This window comes from Rhipicephalus sanguineus, chromosome 1 (assembly GCF_013339695.2).
Source record: "Rhipicephalus sanguineus isolate Rsan-2018 chromosome 1, BIME_Rsan_1.4, whole genome shotgun sequence".
NCBI lineage: Eukaryota > Metazoa > Arthropoda > Arachnida > Ixodida > Ixodidae > Rhipicephalus > Rhipicephalus sanguineus.
In genome coordinates, this window is record NC_051176.1 from 181712123 (window position 1) to 181734131 (window position 22009).

At 44.6% G+C, this 22009-nt stretch overlaps 1 protein-coding gene across 2 annotated transcripts; it reads right to left on the minus strand.

Annotated features, from left to right (window-relative positions):
- Nucleotides 1-770: 770 nt before the first annotated feature.
- On the minus strand, nt 771-9528 carry LOC119403380 (acanthoscurrin-2). Of its 2 annotated transcripts, XM_049418076.1 has the most exons (4): nt 9407-9528; nt 5133-5433; nt 4920-5045; nt 771-1271 (listed from the first exon to the last, which is right to left on the minus strand). In XM_049418076.1, the coding sequence occupies exons 1-3, from the start codon at nt 9416-9418 to the stop codon at nt 4933-4935; spliced, it is 426 nt and encodes a 141-aa protein (XP_049274033.1). In that variant the 5' UTR covers nt 9419-9528; the 3' UTR covers nt 771-1271; nt 4920-4932. The 2 variants fall into 2 exon arrangements, with proteins under 2 accessions (XP_049274033.1, XP_037526251.1); XM_037670323.2 differs by having other exon boundaries at nt 4920-5433.
- Nucleotides 9529-22009: the final 12481 nt, after the last annotated feature.

Consider the following 22009-nt stretch of genomic DNA (forward strand, 5'->3'; position numbering starts at 1 on the left):
ACGTAATCCAGACTGATAATTTCCGCTTTCTTATCTTTACTCTAATCATTTTCTTTTCACGACTGCATGGGTGCTCGGTTCTTTGTGCATACTATAGCCGTGACTGATAATTATGCTAAACAAGGTTAAAGCTAAGCAAGAATAGCTAAAGGAACGTTCTCCACAGCCACACTTCGAGGAGTTTAGCATGAAATGATGTGCGCGAGGCAGAAAAAGGATAAACGAAAAAGAAACGGCCTCTTGCATAGCCCGCCATCAGTGATCATTTCTTAAACTTCTGGCCGGCAGTTCCGGGCCATACGTTTTCAGGTTTATTATCAAGCTACCTGCTCCGCTTGGAGAGTACTCACTAGACATTTGTACTTATGAAAATAACTGGTAAGATGGCGTGACAACAAGGGTGCCTATCAGTTTGCTTTTGTTTCAAGTGTGTGTGCTAAGAATAACTTCATATTTATTCTTTCGAATTCTTGCTTAAGCATGTCATTAAGGCAGTTCTTTCTGTTTTGTTCGACGTACAAGATAATTATTCAGTTATCGGATTTCTTTTCGTCAAAATTGAATGAAGAAACTTTGTCCAGAGAGCCCAGGGCATCACAAAGCAACTCCGTCGTTTTCCTTTGGAATCGAGATAATACCCGGTCGTTCGATTGCTTTTATGTTTTCTCTGTTATACGGAGGCAGTAACATACGAACGAAGGCGAAGCTGCCGAGGCAACTCCCAAAGACTCCCGGAATCGCTGTTGCGAGACAGGAAGAATAGCGGCAACTTTGGAACAAAAATGGAGATAGGTTTTTATTCGGAAGCTGTGCAAACTGCGTCTGCAGCACAAACAAGAGGACAAGAGCGCCTGCAGTATGCAAAACCAGGCGAGGTGCCTTTCAGCATCTCTCGCCTGGGCAGCAAAGAAGCAAGTAGCTGTTACGTCTCAGTTATCCTGAAACAAGAAACTGCGCATGGTCTCTCCTAGTTTAGTGTTATTATTCTTCTCATTCTTCTTTTTTTTCTGCTCTCTTTTCTGTCATAGCCTCAAAAAGAGACTGTTGAACTCAAAAGCTTGCAACAAAAATTGCGGAGATAACGTGACAGCATTGTAGCGTTCGCATTGTTTCAAGCCGCTCAACTTCTTTGTGTCGTAGGCGTGCAGACGCTGGTGCCTCGCTTGGTCCCGGTAAGGCTTGAGGTGCAGCGTCCTGCGCTCCGATGGCAGTGGCGAACGCGAGTTTTGCAGCCTCTTCACAAAGGTCGACTTGGTTCCGGGACGCAGACACTGCGGCGAAACGTGCCATGTATCAGAAATGAGAATGAGACCAATTCTTTTGAAAGCGGCCGCCAGTGTGAAGCAGGCGATAGGCCGGACGACGGCCGGGAAGATAAAACTTAAAAAGAATTGGCGAAAGGAAAGAGACACCGCCATGGCCCGGTCCCTGAACTGCACGCATCGCGAGCTGTGCGAAAAGTAGGGCAGGCGTATGAGGCCTGCCGACCGGCTGCCTGTCGCACGAGCGACAAGTGCCAACACACAAGGCAGATTTCCTTTCGCGAGGCCTTCCAAAAGCCGGGTTAAGAACATGTAAATACACGGAAGGCTTAACAAAGGCTACTGGGAAGCACCTCACGCCTCCGCACTTCTCGGAAGTCGCGTTCGAATTTCAAGTGGCTGGGCTTATGACTCCTTTCTGTCTGTCTCAACGGCATGCGACAGCGAGAAGTTGGCGCGGCATACTCGCAGCGTTGACCTTTCTTAATGCCTCTCTGTCTTTCGGACTTATTGAATCACCCAACTAGAAATGCTGTCATTAATCTACGGGAGCAACAAAGTACCCTAAAACATTCGTTTTCCCTCTGATGCGGATTGTATTGTAGACAAGCTGAGAGCAATCTGAAATATGGCAACCCTCGGCTAGTGAACTGATGCCTCTTTGATCGCTATTGGGCAGATTGTATCGACGACTTGGCGTGACCTCCCATCTGTCAGCCCTTTCCTTGAACAAGTGGTTTTTCTCCATTTCCTCGTTTCCAATGTATAAAATCATTATTTTCCAGACATTCATTTCAAAATAATTTTCATGGACAAAGATTAAAGAAAGCATTTTTTCTTCACAGAATATATATTTCAGTTAGATGAAGTGTTTCGAAGTTAGCGAGCAGTAAAAGGTATACATTTTGAAATTGGTTTGAAGTTCATGGTGATAATGTGTTGCAGTTGTGCCTGTAGAGCCAGTTCGTTCCTCCGCATGGGGTGTCGGCCACGGTAAAGGGTGCCAACATTGAGCAATATAGAGGTGGTAATTGACTTGGGCTAGTAATGCCTTAATGTGGAAATCGAGGGCCCTTTTTTTTAGATCGCATTCTACATCCTCGTCATACAATATACGGCGTTTGTGATCAAGAAATGAATGCTTGATTTTGTAAGAGAAGACTATTCTAGAAACAGTGTTGCGTATCTATGGCAGGAATATGAAGTTGCACATAAATGTTAAGTGGGACACAATTATAGTGAACACTGATACTAGGAATGAGCCTACCGCGGCCCTCCATTTTGCCGAAAGAACCAACGGGATACTACGTGATTCCGTGAGTGCCATGAGCATTTCAAGGCTTTCTTTTTGCCAAGCTTAAGAGAAACGGTATACTGGGGAAAGTACTTTCTGCAGTATTTCGTGTACACGTTTTCGCGAGATGAAAACCTGGCTACAAACGACCCTGTGCATTGAGATGTTTCTTCAGTTTTGTAAAAAGATTGTTCAGGAGAACAGAAGGAGAGGAGGTGCGTTCAGCTTTCAGCTATATGCAGCCTCACGTCTTTCCATTCCAGCAGTTCTGTGGCTTGCTCGCTTCAACGGTAATCGCTTCCGCAAAAGCACCGAGTCGGCGATTCTTTGGAATAGAATCCCATTCTTTTCTTCACGTAAGGCGAATGTCCACGCAAGCGCTTGCAGAATTGCGCGTGTGCGTGCGTGTATGTGGTTTGTGCGCGTACGCGCGCGTGCGCGCGTCTGTGCCGGCTCCCTCCTCGCTGTCATCTCTCTGACCGCCGAGTACCTGCCACTACACGGCAGATTACCCGTTTCGATCCAGGTTGGATGCGTACGACGATCATAACACGCCGAACACAGCGCGTGGTGCAACCATTTGCGAGTGATTACCTTGTCTTCCCGGTGTGTTATGTCAGCCAGCCAGCCGGCCCACTCACTTCATTTCTCTCCGCCTTCGGGCTTCATTCCAGCGTTTTTGTTTCTGGGGTTTGGGGTCATTTTTTATGCCAGGCCGGAAGCATTATCCACTCACACCGTAATTGTTCAGCCGAAAATTTTCCGGCTTTCACAGCCCAAAAGTTGTGAGCGTATTCGTGCTGCAACTTAGAGTCTTTACAGCCACTGTACTCTCGTCACACCACGGAAACCCGACGGTAATAGCGATGCATTGTTTGTTGCTATTGAAGTCCTAAACAATGCGTAGGGGTAACAGAAGACCAGAGACACCACATTCTTGCTATTTGGAGTGAAATGACAGTTAACGCAACATTTTAGAAACGCTTTCGAAATTATTATAGTATCAGTGCTGCACAACGACCGCGATAGCTCTGCCCGTTGCTGGGAGTGCATGTCCTATGCGTATGATGTTTTAATCGTGTGTCATTTAATACGTAATTGTGTTCATTTCTCTGGAATTACTTTGGACGTTTCATAAAAACGCCATTTTCTGTCTGCCTGTATCTTTCATCGATAACAATTTTTGATAACTTTCAATGCTTTCGAATAAGAATTCCACTAGCACCAACACTATATTTACCTCTATATTCAGCGACCAGCACTGCAATTCAATCCCAATCCCTGCAGTTGTGTCGAATTATTGCTCCTGTCGACACCATGCTGGCCCTAAAATTAAAGGCTTTTTGCGCATCGCAGGAGCTGCCTCATAGCAGGCCTTCGGTATTGTTGCGTGAATGCCTTTGTTTCCTCGGCGTTGCGTCCTTTGTCCGGGGCGCATCATTGTTCTCCCGCGCTTGACCTCATCCCTTAACCTTTCTCGTACAATTACGGCAAATTCAGGCCTCGTCACTATAGAGAGAGAAAGATATGGTATGTAGGAAGTGAATGCGTAACAGCGACCGGCCGACCTATGACACAACAATTTCGTACCGCCTTCAGTGTGGCTTCCAACGCGGAGACTGACACAGCGCGCTGCAAGGGGGACAGCGGCTCCGCGCCTATCACGGGGAGGCGGTGCTGCCGCGGGCCCGATTTGGCGTAACCCCCGGCGTGACTTACACACGTCTTGAGCCATCGGCAGTTTGTCTCACCCTGGAGTAACATCAAAACGTTTGTCACGTGGTGCCTGTATATGGCAGCGTACCGACCTAGTTTCTTCGTGGAATTGGAGAACACAATCGAAGAGGTCTCGACTGCGGGCAAGTGGGCGTTGATAGATGCTTTGAAAGAAACCCATGCGGACGCTGCTATTAAAGTGGATGTTGTTGCGCCTTTGCGGAAGAGCGTTTATAGCTGAGTCTTGCAAAACGTCCGCAGTATTCGCAATTCTCTTCCTCCGCTTACGTCGATGAAAATGTAAGTAGAGATGTGCGCCTCTGCGATGAACATGACAGGCAAATTTGGCTGACCGTTTTTTTTTTCAACGAGGGGTGTGCTTTGTGATGTAAAGTGACTGTGCCTTCTGTATCTGCGTCTCTCTTTTAGTCCCGTTTGCCTAGCAACATCTCCAGCTTTAGAAAACTTACAACACTAAACTTTCCACGTAAACTGCAGGTTGGTGTTTGGCAGAAAGTGAGTTCTCTGAAGGTGATTTCGAATAACTCCTTTGCTGCATTCTCGAGACTGCATTGCTTAAATTTAATATAACAAAGTGCTCCCCCAAACTTCGCGGCTTTACTAAGGCTGTTGTTTCCTCTACTCACCTGCTTAACTCATCTACCACCATCCGCGGCCGCCTCCACCGAAGCCGCCACCGCCGGCTCTCCATCCGCCTCCGCCGAAACCGCCGCCGCCACCTCCTCTCCAGGGACCACCACCGCCTCCGAAGCCTCCGAAACCACCGCCGCTCCTCCACGGACCACCGCCTCCAAAGCCGCCTCCTCCGAAGCCACTCTTAAGACCTCCTCCGAAGCCACCACCACCACTCCTCCATGGTCCACCGCCACCGCCAAAGCCTCCGAAACCACCGCCGCTTCTCCAAGGGCCGCCGCCGCCACCTCCACCGAAGCCTCCCTTTAGGCCTCCACCGAACCCTCCGAAGCCTCCGCCGCCTCTCCAGGGTCCGCCACCGCCAAAGCCTCCGCCGCCAAAGCCGCCTCCGCCTCTCCAGGGTCCGCCACCGCCAAAGCCTCCACCGCCGTAGCTCCCACCGCCGCCTCCGCCGAGAAACCCGGCGGTCGCCAGGCTCACGGCCAGCCCGCACACGGTCACAGCCAACTGTAAAAGAACACATACGTTATGGCTGACGAAAATTGAATTTTATAGGCCTGTGGCACACTACATGAAAGCGTTTTGGCATCCATATTTAAACATATTTAGCGCGCACAAAAGACAAGGACAAGAAAGAGACACACGAGCGCTAACTCTCAACTGTTTATTTTTGAAAAGAACGATACATATAAGTACCCAAAAACCCGCATAGAGCGTGTGCGGCGCAAGTCATGTGACGTACTGTCAGAAGAGCTAAAATGAATTTTAAAAAAACGAACTCCTTATCTGTTAGAGCCACCAGGGTGACTGATGCATTTTTTGCACACCTATTGATATGAAAGGCTTCCGTAAATTCACGTGTTAGTTTGTCTTTATCTGCAAATAAGGTATCTGTATCAGGAAAAACGGGTTCACAATGGCATGATTTACAATGATTAGACAGTGTGTCACATGACTTGCGCCGCACATGCTCTATACGGGTTTTTGGGTACTCATATGTATCGTTCCTTTCAAAAATAAACAGTTGAGAGTTAGCGTTAGTGTGTCTCTTTCTTGTCCTTGTCTTTTGTGCGCGCTAAATAAGTTTAAATATTGATACATTCCAACTTGCCCCGTTATCAGGCTTACGGCAATCCGTTTTCGCATCATAATGTACACACATACGAGCGCCATGAGAACGCAGTTCGAATCGCAGGATAATTTTCCAAGTTGAATAAAGCGTCTCTTTCCAGCGGCCACTAGAAAGCTTTTATATTTTGTCCCCCAGATTTACCCTATAATACCATTCGCAAATGTTGAGTACTTCAGAGGTCACAATTCCTATTCAGGCCAGCTTTCGTGTTTTTTCATTAAACCAAGGGTTTCTCTCATTCTGTCTATTATTAAGATTCAACAGCATGTTTGCAATCTATTCAGAATGGTAGCAACGTATCAGGCAAGAAAAAAAGAAGGTATTTCTTCCTGAAGGGAAGTATTTTTCAAGCCACAACTCAGTCTCGTACGCTCAAAAATTTGCAGCCATCTACTTCATTACCTTACAGGCCAGCAATTTTGAACTCAGCAACATTCCACTAGAATCCACTAGAATGGAATGTCGTGTTCCAATCTAGCTTGCTGATATTACGTGTACTGCAAATCTTCTCTGCTCTTCGTCATTTTCATAGATTTCTCGCTTCTACACTACAGAGTACGAAGTTGGTTCATGATTACTATTTACATCTTCTTGCATTTCAAGCACTTCATATTTTTGCGGGAAGCACACAAAAGCTGCGCACGATATTTTCACGATTGACCCACCGTGGTAGCTTATTAGCCCGTAAGGTGTCGCTCTGTTTAACTTGAGGGCACGGGTTCGATTCCCAGGCACGGATAGCAAATTTCGATGGGGGCGAAATGCAGAGAACACCCGTCTACTTACACTTAGGTTAACGTTAAAGAACCCCTGGTAGTCAAAATTATCCTGATCTTTCCACTACGCTGTCTCTCATAGCCCTAGTCACTTTGGGACGTTCAGCCCCATAACCCAACAAAATTTTCGCGAATTACTTGACCGAACGGCTTTACACTGAAGCGTCAGCTGGTGGACATCTTAGCCTTCATTTAAGCTGTGTCTTTCTTTCCCTCGTAAAGATGGCGTTCCGTGTAATAGCTCGCGATTTGCAGCACTCGTGGTCGTCCAACATGTTTGCCCCTTCGTTCCACGTCCGTTTGCAGTCCGGTTCGGTTCAGTGACCCCATTTCTACCACAGCATCCGCCAGCAACGCCAGCTCCGCCATCTATCCATCTTTTCGTGAAGCGTGGACCTCGTTACACTTCTGACAAAGTTTAGAGAGGGCGCTGCAACCGTTGGTCTTTCCTCGTCTTTTTTTTCTCTGACTTTTATCCGGTTAAGGCACTTGAGAGCTACCTACCCGCTACAGAGGGCATGAGCGCAATTCAGCATCATCACCATCAGTTTTCCGCGTCGATTTCACATGTTCCGTTATCGATTGTTCCCGAGGCTTCATGAAAGAAACTCTAGCTACTCTTTACTGCATCTGTGCGTGTGCAACCCCTACAACTTACTCTGAAGGCCGCGCGTCATACATAAGCGGGTTCGCTCTCCTACTGGCTGAAACTTCGCGTTTCTCTCACTAACATTGCCCTTTTCGTCATCATTTCTGCATTTCAATAAAAGCAAACGCATGTAACTTATCCCGTTTTACTTCACTATTGATACGGTGTGGACTCCGTCTTGTTGTCACGAGAAAAAAACCAAGGCAGCCGGTTTCCCTTATACTTCTAGCTCATTGCACAGCTAGGGTGTTCGAATCCTGCAACATTGATGCCTTGACGTGCATGGTAGCGTTTCTCGATCTTTTTTCGACTTCTAAATACCCACAATGCGTATGTAGCGCCTGCTGTTGGCAGGATCTTCCGCTCGTGCCACGATCATCGTGACTGACAGCGTCAGGTACGATTATACACGCACATCTATTATACATGGACGCAAACCCTTCAGAAAGCACGAGGGTACAGCCACTTCCGCAGCTTAGTTGGCAGTGCCTCGCAGATGGAGCTGTGGTGGCAGCGACCGGAGGTTGCCTTTTCTTTCATTTCCCTTTTTACTTAACATTTCTGGCATTTAATTATTTTTAAAAATGCAGATAAATAGGGATACGCCTCCCTATGCTTCAATGCCCGATCTTCATTTTTCTCTGCAAACGATATTTTTGCTTTTTGATCTCACCGATTCCAAGCTCCAGGCTGATTGTCTCAACACACAGTTTCACTGGCCTTCTCCGCAGTGATTTATAAATCGGCTCAATGTAAGCTTGTCTAATTGCCATATGAGGAAGGCGAATCAAATACCGGTATACATGAACGCCTGTTTCCACCCATTCCTCTCCGTTTGACCTCGCCCACTCGTTAATCCTCTTCACTGCAGCGCCGTGATCCCCAAAAAGTTATTTGCAGTCGACGAAAGGGGCTCTAATATTTCAGTATCACTATCTCGCCACACGCAAACTAAAATTTGTTACTGAAAGAAAATATACGCTTACGTATATTTACGGTGAAAGAGCGCCTTCAGACTAATGTTTTACTCCTGCTGCAAACATTTCTCTTAAGTTTGCAATCAACATTTAGCGTAATTAAGGTAGCTGAAAGAGTGATTAATACGCGCCTTCTTTTGTGAAATAAACTCACAGAATTACTACATGTTTCTTGAATCAAGCAAGAATTCTATACGCTATTGACGCAGAGCTGCTTGGATCAGTTTTATTCATTTATGCGCCAACAACTCGATACAATTATTTTCTTCTCAATTATTGCGCTCCGGAGCAAGAATTGTCTTTTTCAATGACTTTCACTTCCAGAATGAGCAACATTAAGATGCTGCAGTTTGTGTACATGTTGCTTAAAAGTGTAGTCATGTTTTTGGTGGATAGTTATGTCTCAACAGACTTATGCTTTAAATATATATACCAGAAATCAAGTCAACGATCTACCTTTCTTTCATGGATCATTTCTCGATCATGCGGCACCACTTCTCGGCATCTCCCCATCAATTAATTTCTTTTAAAAATATGCGGGAAAGTTGATGTAAGACGCCATGGTCTAGAAGAACACGGAACGGTGGTCAGAACACCGTCCCCTGTCCTTCTGGACAGGTTATGTATAATACCTAAAAAAACCAGGCTTTCGATATAAATCGATCTCAGATTCTTTGATATGCATCACAAATGTATAACTTTCAAGTGATCTCTAGAATACAATAATATTTCTGTTATTTGGTAGCGCAGTCGGAGTGCCACATCACTCTACCAGGTCAGGAGCGTTGCTTTAAGACGTTCACTAATGCAGGTCACGTGTGTTGCGAAAAACGGACGATTGGCCAGTTAACGGTAGACCAGCCCAGTCTTCATATTATCTCCTACCTCAATCCTGACCAGCTTACGTCGCGGCCGAAAGCTGTCGCGAAAAATACAGGAGACTCACCAAAAGTTTCATCCTTGCCGAGATTCCTGGTCCACCGTTGTGACCAGAACGAATACGACGAGTACTGTACCTGGCTCTGCTCGAGCTCCGCGCTTATATACTTGTCGGAGTCCGTACACCCGGCTCTTGTTCCTGCTTTTCTTTCTTCTTTTTTTTTTGCCTCCTCTCCGGTGGTTTCTCGTAGTATGCACCATGAAAGTGAAAGGAGATTTCACCATGGCCATCCGGTGGCGTTATGCATTCGCGCCAGCCCGCGGTCAACGTGCTCTTCCTCCTCTTCGAGCCTTTCTCCTTTCCGGATGCGCATCCCGCGGCAAGCGTCTCACGTGCGGATGCCGGGGAGAAGGCAACGGACCGCCGGTCACACCTTGCTGACCTTAACGTCAAGGTCTTCCGAGAGCGACGCCTGCGCCTCTCACAGCCATCGTTGACCCATACCGACGGTGAGTCTCGTACTAGCTGATCCTTGCGCGGTGCTTCCTTAATGGCCTGTTGCTGCGCTTAGGCTGATGCCTCGGCGTTTCGATGCACGCTCCAGGTGCACGTTGTCGTGGTTTGGGCGCTTCGGGTGTGGCCCCGCTGCTGTTTACGTGCCTAGACTTTGGGTCCCGTCTATTGGGCATGTAGGTATTCTACCACTTGTCATGCCTGGTAGACGGCTATCCTATGCTCTATCCACTACTTGTGCGGTCGCGACTTCGATAATTTTCTCCATATGAAAATGAAATCTGCGGGTGGAGCGGAAGCTTTGTTGTTTAACATGAGGAGCAGCCTTGAAGAGCTATAATACGGCAGCTAAATATACTGGACGTTGTGAAATTAGCCTTTTCCCTTCGCTGGTTTCCTCACAAGCAGCCAAGTATGTTAGTCTGTAAACGAATGCTGTAACGTTGGTACTCCTGCCCGATTCACGGCAGAAGGAACATTACAGTGAACTCTGAACAGCAGTGTGTGAGCGCCAGCTCCCGCCCATGAGTGTCTTATGGCGAATCAATGCTGAGCGCTTACGCCGTTACATGTTGAAGGATGACCGTCATCATGCCGCTCCCATATACACGCCACATATAATGCACCAACCAAATACGGATAAGTTAAAGCAGGCCCTCTGAACTAACTTCAGTTGATGACCAACCAGTCAATGATCATTTTGTTTATTTAAAAATTCATTTCTTCATCGAAGGTGAGAAGTCCTAATTCTTTTGATGATGAGGCACCTTACTACGAACATTCTCTACAATTTATGTTTCCACCGTTGCTTTCACCGCTGTGTTTCAGCGATGGACACTGAGGGAGCCTCCCAGTATAGTCCGCTGTGTCCACCGCTTTCAACCATCACCCTGACCGTATGGCAACTGAAAAAAAAGAGTAAAATACCGCCACCACTGCGCATCTTGCAGTATCTACACTTTAAAAAAAGTTAGTAAAGAGTTAGTAAACAGCAAAAAATTAGTAACCACACTTGTTACTACCCATCATACGCAGTTACTAAACTTTAAAAGCTATATATTTAGGCTTTAGAGGTGTAATTGAATTAAGTTAGTGATAGCTGCTACCTTACCTCGCCTGCGGTGTATTGTGCTGGATGACGGTAATTACTATGCGATATTAATTAAACTATAGCTTCCATCATTTCATACTAACACTATTGTATCACATCGCTGCGAACCCGCAAGGATGAATTCGTATAGAGAAATTTACAACCGCAAAGTTACTTACTTCTGAAAATACATACACACACACCCGCACAAACTAGAATCCCAGAAACACACTGGCTTTATATATCTTATATACTTAAGGGAGTACAGATAAGTCGCGCAGATCGTTTGCGTTCATTGCGTTGTATGATACGTTCGTTACTCTCTTATGTATTTCTCTATATCGCGTATAACTGGCCCCCTGTAGACCGGCCACGATTTTAATGACTTAATAAAGAAATAAACATTTAATTAATTATACAAGTACATCCATTAATGAAGACGTGCATTACTCCACGTCTTTTTTGTCTAGTCATGTTTTTAAAACTGAAATCGCTTAGCTGTTGTCCAAAGGCTAACAGAAGCTCATTTTCTTTATTATAAAGTTTATTCAGGTACTATCATAACGCTTACTAGGTTTTTCAGCTGGTGCATTAGCACTATATGTTCCTAGCGATTACTGTCATTCATTGTAATTGTTACACATGCTATAATATTACCACCTGCAGTTACTAACACGTTTGCAGCATACATGATAAGCAGTAAGTAACCCATACTTAATAAAATACGGCAACCTTTTTTTTTCCGACAATGTAATGAAGTTGGCGCTGCCCTTTATTTTTTCGTAGTCCAAGCAATTGCGCGACATTCACAATAAAGAGTAAGTACCGCAAGCAGCAGTAGGCAATTCGCTCACGCTGCTTAGCAGGTACGCGATGCAGAGGGCGGCTTTCAGCGCAGCAGATAACTATGCGCCTTCCCTTTCCTGAGACAGTTTCTCGCTTTATTAGAAGTCAATCAAAAAGTGTCTTCGTCCTGCTGGCATCAACGTATCGCTGTCGTACTGGCGTCGGCGTAACACTTTCCACACTGTTTCTGTCCCTGCGTCGTCGTGATTGTTATTGACGTTGTCGTGGTTACAGATACTTATGGGAAAGAGGACTGCGCCACTTCTGTAGTTTTGCATACTGCTGGAGCATTGGACTTTGGTGTCGTAGATCTACTTTCGTATTGAACGAGCTGAAAGGATTATTTGTTTCCATGAGCAGACATATCTGTTTGTCAACCGATATTGCAGTGCGCGTCGATTTGTACCCTTCTTCGCACTAATTTGTGTGTTTGTGTGTCCCGAAGGTATTGTTAGACTGCCATAGTAAGCTTAGCTGCAGACGCGTGTGCATGAATAAATTCAAGAACGACACTAGATACATGAAATGGCCCGGAGGACAGGCATGGGAGGTTCAGATATACCTAATTTATACGCAAGCATTGTCGGGCTGCGGGGTGCTACGCATAAAAGGCACCAGGGAATTATTTCCCTCTAACCTAGAACAATGTTCTAAGCTAGAAACTAGAACGCTGGTTCTAGCTTCTTGGTTTTTGCGAAAACAGGTGAGAGATTAGAAAAGGATGTTCTTAATATGTTCTTCCAATGCGCCTCATCATCATTGGACCAGAGCCCAAGCATTACTTATACAGTATGGAATATATCCAAAGCGCTCGATGTTTTCCTATATACGCTATCAGTTAAAAGCTCAAAGCAGGGGTGTGCGAAAATTCGAAACTTCGAATATTTGATTGGAATAGTTTGGTGTTCGACTCGATTTCCAAGACACTTTTACTATTCGAGATATTCGGACATTACAAAACTTTATAACAATTATTAATATCAGCACCAAGAATAACATGCATGTGCTAAATTTCACCCAGCTTGATGCACAAATAGCCAAATTAGCTTCAGTTGACATATCCGCCTTAATCCACCCGCCGCCCCCCTCCTCCACACACACACACTATTGCGCTTTTGTAAATGTTATGCTAGAACTTAAGTTCTGGCCAGATCATGGAATTGTGTATGAAGCTGAAATTATACTGAATAAAAACCGCCGAAACATGTGGAGAGTCATTGCAAAATTTAGAAGAAATGTCAAAAATGAGGAAACCCAGTATTATTCGGGGTTATTCTTAGATGAAGCACCTGAATGAACATTGTACCGATCACTTGTCATTGCTCCTCCCAACTGATAAAACATGTTCAGAGGATTAACCTATGACGACAAGATTGACACATCGGCACTAGTATGTCTAGTTGGTAGCTGTTTCCATTGTCTAAAGGAATGATGACATGCGCGATGATGTCGCTGCGTCCAGAACATACGCTGCAGCTATCCATCATTCCTCGTAACATTAAATAATAGCATACGTAATACGTTCAAATAATAGTGTCGAACAATGCATGAATTTCCTATATATTATTTATTGTCCGGTAGACTTACATTCTCAAGTCTGGTTAGTGAAAAAAAAGACTATTTCAAAAGTCAGTAGTTGTACTATTCATATTTGAAAATATCCGAAAAATATTTGAAAAATATTCTAAAAATATTCGATTCGATTCACGCTTGGTTTTCACTATCTGAATTTTTTTGAAGTTGAAAATTTGAGATTCGCGCTCCCCTAACTCAAAGAAATATTTTATCCACCTCTCCGTTCATTGACACTGCAGCGTGACATGAGTGCTTCTACTGTCTTTGTCGCAACACCGTCCTTGTCGTCATTAAGGCTGCATTGACAAGGGTGGCCGATTTTATGAAACTGTACAAGTTCACCAATGTCTGCGCCCGACAAAATTGTCCAGGCTCAGCATCGCCACAAGCCCGTGTTGCGTAAGGAGGAAAAAGTCACAGTTTCGCCGCAAGAGAAAATTAGGAGCGCTGCGTCTGCAAGTGTCAACAATGGAGAATCAGACGCTTTTAGATATTTCTTCTTCTTTTAGCCCTTCGTGTGACAGTGGGACACCTACGTCCCACTTTTCCGTCTGCTGGAAAAATTTTCTCTCACATCATTGTTGCAATTAGAGCAACGTTAAGTCATTCATATCTTACCCAAGTCTTCGTAATCCCGAGGAAAATTCTTTTACCACGCTTTCAAAGAGCGGAAGTAGTGTTAAAATGGCGCTGAATTTTGACAAATTTTTTTATGATAGGTTCTGAATTTTCCTCTTCTTCAAATAGAAAGAACCCACCAATCTAAATACCGGATAATTTCCCCCTTTTATGGTTTTTCAGAGAGGCGATTTTAGCTTCCAGTCATCACGTGTTGGCTGGCGAAGTTGGCCGGCCACTAACGAAAAGCATTTAAGCACGAAGGGCATAGTAGATTCGGTCCCTTTCTTTTCTTGCATTATTGAGTCACGTCGTCACTTGCCTTACCGTCGGACAATTCTTCCCGATCTGCTTCCTTAAAAGCGGGGCTGTTAAAGCTCCGCGTTGAATGAACAGACACTATCATCATCATGATCGGCCTCTACCTTCTAGCGCATCGTTCAGCCGGCAGGCACTCTCTTCATCCTCTTCTTTGTCTTCTTAAGACCTTGCTAGTTGAAGTTAATTGCTGAATAATACCTTGCTAGTTAAGACCATGCTAAGTAAAGCCACGTTAATTAGGAGCATGCTAATTAATATCTTGTAAGGTATAGATCCTAATTATTTAGGATCTTACAAATAAGAACCTTGCTCATTATGACATCTAATTAAGAACATACTAATTAATCGCTCACTTCACGTAGTCACGACGAGACTTCGTCAAGCAGTATAGTAATCCCTGACACTGTGTGGCATCTCCCTTGCTTTTTCTTTACTTTTCAAAATTTATACAAGGGTTATTCAAAAAGTAAGGGCCGTTTGGTCCCCAGAAAAAATAAATATTTGTTAGTAAGTTTTTTTTGCTGGGTTTAGTTAAGTACTGACCTACTTCACTTTTCTACATAATTACCGTTAACTTCTAGGCACTTTTCGTACCACTGCACCTATTTCTTTAGTCCCTCTGCATAGAAGTACGCCGCCTGGGAGTTCTTTGCTATTTGATTTCGTCGGTAAGCATTTTTGGTATCTACCTTTGACACACTTTGTGATATCGGAGTTGTTCATTTAAAATCGTGCAAATTGTAGTGCATCCGACAAGAGAAAATTCATCCGACAGAGCACTAACTGGCAGTCGTCTATCTAATCACAATTCCCAGTCCACTTGTGGAACACTTTCATTGGTCTGGATTCTGGACCATGCCACTCCGCTCTTCGTCGTGCACATTTGTGCGGCCATTTATGAAGTCTCTACACAATTTTCTGACCTTTACTTCACTCATAAATTGAGGTACATAAACTAGGCACAACTCTCCACAAATATGAGGAGCTGATGATCCTTTTACCTGCAAAAATCGAATTACAGCTCGCACTTCAAAATAAGCGGGAACAACAATTTTCGCAGCCACTGTCGTTTGCATTCCCCAAAAGCAGACTACTGAGTCAGAGCAATAACTTCAGTACCTTCGCGAAGAATTAACAGATGACGCTGCACAAAATAAATCTTCATTCTGACGTGTAAATATTTAAATATTACCAAGGGCCCTTACTTTATGAACACCCCTCGTACATATACCCCTGCTTCGAGCACATTGCTTTCTTCATTGTATTCCTAATACTAACCTTCTTGCATGTACTATTTGTGTGTATATGGTGTATATGTGATCATTGTATATACCATAATCACCCGACACCTGGAGTAGCAAGCCAGGCGACAAACCAGGCTAACCTCTCCGGGCATTTCATTAAAGAATCTTATCTCTCTCTCTTCTTGCAATGGTCGCCCATGTAAGCCTACGTACTGTAATGTTTGAACAAAATGTTGAGAACCCTTAAGGGATGGCATGCTGGCCAAATTATTTTCAGTGATTGTGTGTGTTTCAAGGTTTTAGAATATTGCCGTGCACTGTTGGAAGCTGAGATGGCTCGTACCAAGTGCAATCACTGAGACAGGTAAAATGTTCGCTTTGTTGACGTGGCATTTATTCCGAATTGCAAAATATATACCTGCAACGATTACGCACTCTAAGGCAACTGCCTATGCTAATGCGGTGTGAAATCAACGTCGTTCTACCAGAGCGATCACCCTCTGGGTTCACTCGCGTTCATCTCAATTGTGGGTAGGTGAACCTTGTGCTGTAACATACACATGTCGGGAGACCTTGGGGCATTCAGGACGTGCGACGACAGCAAAATAATAAAAAAAGCTACGCGGAAATGGCGCGAGGTTTCTCGCTTTCACAAGCGGCTCACCAGTGCCATTTAGCGGCTGGCCACCTTGGTCCCCTTCGCGGTGGTTGGTACATGCTTCATTGTTTTAAGACGCTCGCCTCCCGGCGAGATTTTCGCGGGCCGTTTATTGTCCCACTTCGTTTTCTGCGGTCTGGACGCGCGGTCACGGCAAAGAAGCAGTCGCCGCGTCCTATGTTAATGGGGTTCTACCCGGAGGGCAACTGCGGATTTGCCAGGCTCACCATAGAAGCAAGGAGTTCGTGGTAGCCTTGGCTGGCGAGTTGACACAGAGGCTTCCATCGTGGTGTGTACACTCTGGCACGAAACGGGCGCGCGTTGTATGCGGCTTTCCGACACCCACTGCGTTCCTTCCCACTGATCCAGCTGCCGCTCTATTTGCATAGCGGCTGCGAGCGTGACATGTTTTCACGCGGCTCTTCTGCGGGGCGTTTTGAACTGGGTAATGACTCGTCCGTCGTGTATTAACAAAGAGAGAGCGGCGTTCAAGGTGATATTGGCGCTGCGCAACTTATTAGCGCCCGCTGAACGCTTTCTCTAAATGGAAGGCGTGAAGGTTGCCTGGCTCCTTTACAGACAAAAAGCACGACATATGATGTACTTCTTTGAGTGCGCATAACTTTATTGACAGTCCTTGCTTCCAGGGGCAGGGGCTATAGATTCAAAATTTGCGGATAAACGTTTCGGTCACTGCGAAGACCCTGGCTTCAAGGGCGAGTCCTCGAATCTGACCGTAAACTCTCTTTTGTGCGTATTCCTTTTATATATAGGTGAGCCGGCGGAGAAGCACACTGCCTTTTGCGATATTACGCAGCATCATGCACGTAATTTTAATTCGACAGGTTCCTCTTTCATTTCATTGTCCTGTTATAACATGGTTGCAAGGCTCATGAGGCCTTTCTACTGCATTGTAAGCATTTCCGTACTTTTTCAATTAAGGCTTGAGTTTTTAGTGTTTATGTGCATAATGTAACTTAAATTTACGTAGTGATGAACTACATTGACAACTTTAATATTTCCCCCCTGTGACTGCACATAATGTCAACATACAGTGAAACTTCACTTGAACGAACTTCAAGGGACCCAAGGAAAAAGTACATTAAAGAGAAAGTTGGCTCAACTGAAATAGCTATGTTGCAACTTGTTACCAAGAGCTAAGTAAAACATTAGTTGTTGGAATCAAATTTGAACCCTTTTATTTGCAAGGCTGCTTGTTTGAATGTGAATGTCTGCTTATTTCGGATGTTTTGAAGAATGCAGCAATTTGTTTGCTGCACTTTTGTACTTAGGACTGGCAGTGGTCACGAATCGAGTCACTGTGTCCAAGCTCTTTGTCTAGAAATTGTATTCTATTATTTCATTTTTAGATATTTCCTTAATGCTTCAGAAGAACCACGTATGCTGGCAGTATTCTCCTAGATCTTCAAAACCCCTGTTCAAGTTTTCTTCGAAGCATTCGAAGGTTGTAAAAAAAAGGTATAGCCTTAAGTCTGCCCTCACCAAGTCGTGTGAGCACAAAATGAGCGACAGCTTTAACGCACAGGTTACGCGTCTTTTAGATGTAGGTTAGTTATCCTTGTGTTGCAGTGGCCACTGTCTCTGAACGTTTAAACAAGTTAAGTCCGCGCATGGTTCAGAAAGCGAGAGGAAGAAACGTGTCGTAGGTATACCGTACATTCATTGCGTATCTCATGGGCTAAATAAAGTAGGAAGTAGATACAGCGTTAGTGTTGTTTTCATGGCTGCCAATAAGCTAGGTAAGATATGTGCCGCTGTGGAGAAAAAGAATGAGCGAGTAAAAGGCAAAAGGCGGACCGATATTCTTTTCGTAAAACACACCAACATATTCACTGATTGCCGTACAAGTGGGGTCTATAAGGTCCCTTTCAGCTGCGGCCGCTTGTATGAGGACAGACGGGCCGTTGCATTAACGAGATATTATTGGAACACAAGCGATCGCTAACCGGAGGCTCACCTTCTTATCTATCTTTACATTCTCGAGAGTGTAAGTGCACGCCGAAATTCGTTGAATGCGCCGATTTGTACCGGCATAGGAATGAAGAAACTTATAATTGAGTCATGTCATATCGATAATAGTGGTAGCGCATGCGTGAGCCAATCGTCGATGAACTTGCATAAAGATGAAATCAAATGCCTTAACAGTTATCTTCCACGTAGACCCCCACGCGTGCCGGATTGATAGGTTTGCATACTGCATGGACATGTGCAGATAAGTTTTCGTGCCTGCTTTCTTTTCCGCCGTTGTGCGTCTCTTCAGTTATTAGTCGGAGTTTGTGGTGTCGTGACTTCTTTCTTGTGTCTGTGTTTGCACGCTCTGTCTTTCTAGAATGAATAGTCAAAATTCTTTTTAGTTACTCTTCTACTAGAAGCCCTCGTGACTTCACGAGTTTCCTCAAAAAAATATTTAGAAATTTAAAAAGCAGATTAACATTGTCCCATGGTCATTGCTCACGAAAATACAAAATCATGTATACAGTATTCAATCTCTTTCGAAAATGCAAGCTATTCCACTTTTTTAGTTTTATACACAGGGCGCCCATTATACTCGACAGTTTAACGCAGATAAGTTTCAGGATGGGGTTGTATTCAATGAACAAAAATCTGCCAGTGTTCAGCACCATATAACTGACAATATTCCCGGGAATATTAGACAAAATGAGGGGGACGGCATACTGTCACGCATACACGGTATATAAGAATAGTAAAGATTAGGCACTCTGCAGAAAGCCAACAGCGTGTCCTTGCTAAAGTCTGAACACATGTTATTTAGGCCAATGAGTCTAAATAACATTATTCCGAACTTTGCAAAAAGAGTTATTCGTATTCTAGTTTGAATAAATAAACTTTTGTTCATTCATTCATATTCTAAGATGAATGGTCGAAAGAAAAAATCCCTGATTGCTTCAATGCTTTGCACGTTTTCTAATATAACATTTCTCCATCAACTATGCACTGCATCACGTAACCTTCCTAGATCATTAGTGTGTCGAAATCTATCATTTTAGAAAGTTTCATAGTGCTACGTCGACTGGTGTGGAGCTTTCAGCACTCCGCAGTGCACTTCGAATGATTCAACTAGATCTTAGGAGCCTGGTCGCGCAGCATATCAGCCCAGAAAGCCACACGAGCCCTCCTGCGGTACTTGAAAAGAACCCTATTGAGCGACCGCCTGTGAAACTGGGCACTCTGTGTGTGATGTGACATGTGTATCCTTCTCTCTCTCTTTTACTCCTCTATTCCCCCTCCCAATGTGTAGGGTAGCAAACTGGACGCATTGTCTAGTTAACCTCCATGCCTTTCCTGCATTCCCTCTCTCTCTCTCTCAACTGGAGTCACCACTAAAATGGGGAATATTTACAGACTCGAAGTCAGTCCTGCAGTGTATGTCATCAGCTTTACGTCGTGGTGCCCAAGACAAACTAGTATTGGAAATAAGACAAAACTATCAGCAGTTAAAATACAAAGGGCATGACATAACTTTTCAGTAGTGTTCACGCCACTGTGGGATCGACGGCAACGAACATGCCGATGATTCTGCCGGGAATTCTCATGAAAGTGGCATGCAGGAAGCCATTCCACTATCAAGAACTGGTGCAGCACCAAAGATTCGCTCGCTCACACGTGGTGTAGCACATTCTATGTGGAATACATCCAGTTTTCTGCCTATTCGTCTTCACCATCTGGATCCGTCACTTCAACTTCAAATTCCATTCGGACTATCCCGATCGGACACAACCATCCTCTGCCACCTGTGGCTTGGAGTGTCATTCACGAGCAGCTTTGCTTACCGAATTGGAATGGCAGTCAGTGCTCCCTGTGATCACTGTGGCAGCGAGGAAACCATTCCACACGTCCTTTGTCATTGTCCTCACTACAGCTCACAGAGACCACAGCTCTCAACAACGTTAGCATGCCTCGATGACCATCCGCTTTCCGAGTAATCAGTTTGTCAGTACCGGAACGTTCAAGCTTCTAACCAGAAAGCGACGAAGTCGCTGCTGAAGTTTCTGCAGTCAACCGGCCTCGCTGGGCTACTACGACACTCCCGTGCTTGAGTGTGTGTGCGTTTTTTTTGTATTATTTTAACCCTTTCTCTTTTTTTTCCCTTCGTTACCTTTCCGTCCCCCTTACCCCTTACCCCTTCCCCAGTGCAGGGTAGCAAATTGGTTCTGGTTATCCTCCCTGCCTTTCACTCAACCTTGCTCTCTCTCCCTCTCTCTGTCATGCCAAACGTAGCGTGACAGCTGCGGATGCTTCTGGATGTAAAACTCTTAATGATATGAATCAACCCCACATGGTACAAGTTTTGACAACGATTTGACATGATAACTTTTTTATCATGATAAATTTTCATAACATGAGTTTTGACATGATAACTTGTCTTGCATGAACAGCAAATTTCCCTTTAACGTACTCATGACAATAGTTCTAATTATTTTCTATCCCACAGGATGACACAGAGCAGGGTGCGGTCCACCTTAGTTTGTGTGGGTGTGTGTGTGTTTCAATCAGGAAATTTCCTGGTACGTGTGAAATCTCTCTCTGAGTCTTAAATTTTATCAGTAACGCTTTATTGGCAATTAAATACAGCTATAGTTTGTTTGTAGAATGGTTTGTACGTGGCAGTTATGTTTTTTATTCATACTGAGTCACTTGCGAATATCATTTTATAGCCGGATTTTTCTCATTTCACCTTGTAATCCTCTAATGTAACCTTTTATCCTTTTTGTGCATTACTTTCTGTGGAAAAATTGGCGACGGAAAGTTGCTGAAAGTTACCTGAAATTATCCAGTAAGTTGGCCAATCAGTGTCGCAACAGGCTTACATATTTTGTGAGCTGTAGTTGATTCGGCATAATTGTTAACTTCAACCCAACGCATATACATCACACCGCCGTGTCTTTCCGGTGAGATGAGCGCAATTTCGCACGCAATTTGCTTATCACGCTGCTATGCATGAAGCAGTCACGCTTGTGTCTGGAATCTCTGGGAAAAGTACTGTAATTTGGTAGAATAGCCCAATTACGAAAACCCGTCCGCAAAGGGTTCAAGGAGCTTGTTGATCGAGAGACTCCAACGCGTGTTACGTCACATCCTCGTATGAAGGAAGGTTGTCTTGCCTTTACTACACTGAGTATGAAGCTGGAGAGGAGGATAAGTTGTTCGCACCGTACCACTCAGATTTTCTCCCTCGGAGACAGGACACGAAATGCATAAAGAAAAACTGGAGACGGTGGCGCAGCGCGATAGAGCGCACGACTAAACGGCAAAAACAAAATACGTAGCATCTTACTAAGGAAGGATTTAGGATGTCACTCAGGGCCTTGCTGGAATCATAACCTCTGGAGCTCTTCGCTATACTACGAATTGCGGGGTCGCCAACTTCGTTTTCGATCACGCTTGAAGCACCCATCCATTTTCACGCAGTATGCGTGTGTGATTATTTCTGCGATTTTATTACTGCTTAATCATAAACGCTATCCTAGAAAACTTTCTTTCATTTCTTTTGCAGCGAAGCTGTTAGTGTACTTAGAAGCTCATTAAAACCTTGCACATGTGTTTTCCAGGTGTCCCAGAAAAAGTAAGTCTTGCGCGGAGTTTCCATTTGCTCGCAATGTAGGGCGTTCTTAGAGATATCTGATGAAGAATACTGAAACTTTTGAATTGATAGCGGCAGAAATTAAAATGACGAAATATTTGTTTCCGTCATGTTTAAAAGCATCACATGAAGCGTGTAGAATGTTCGGACTGTGGCCTGCATGAACCAAGTGCGTCTGCGA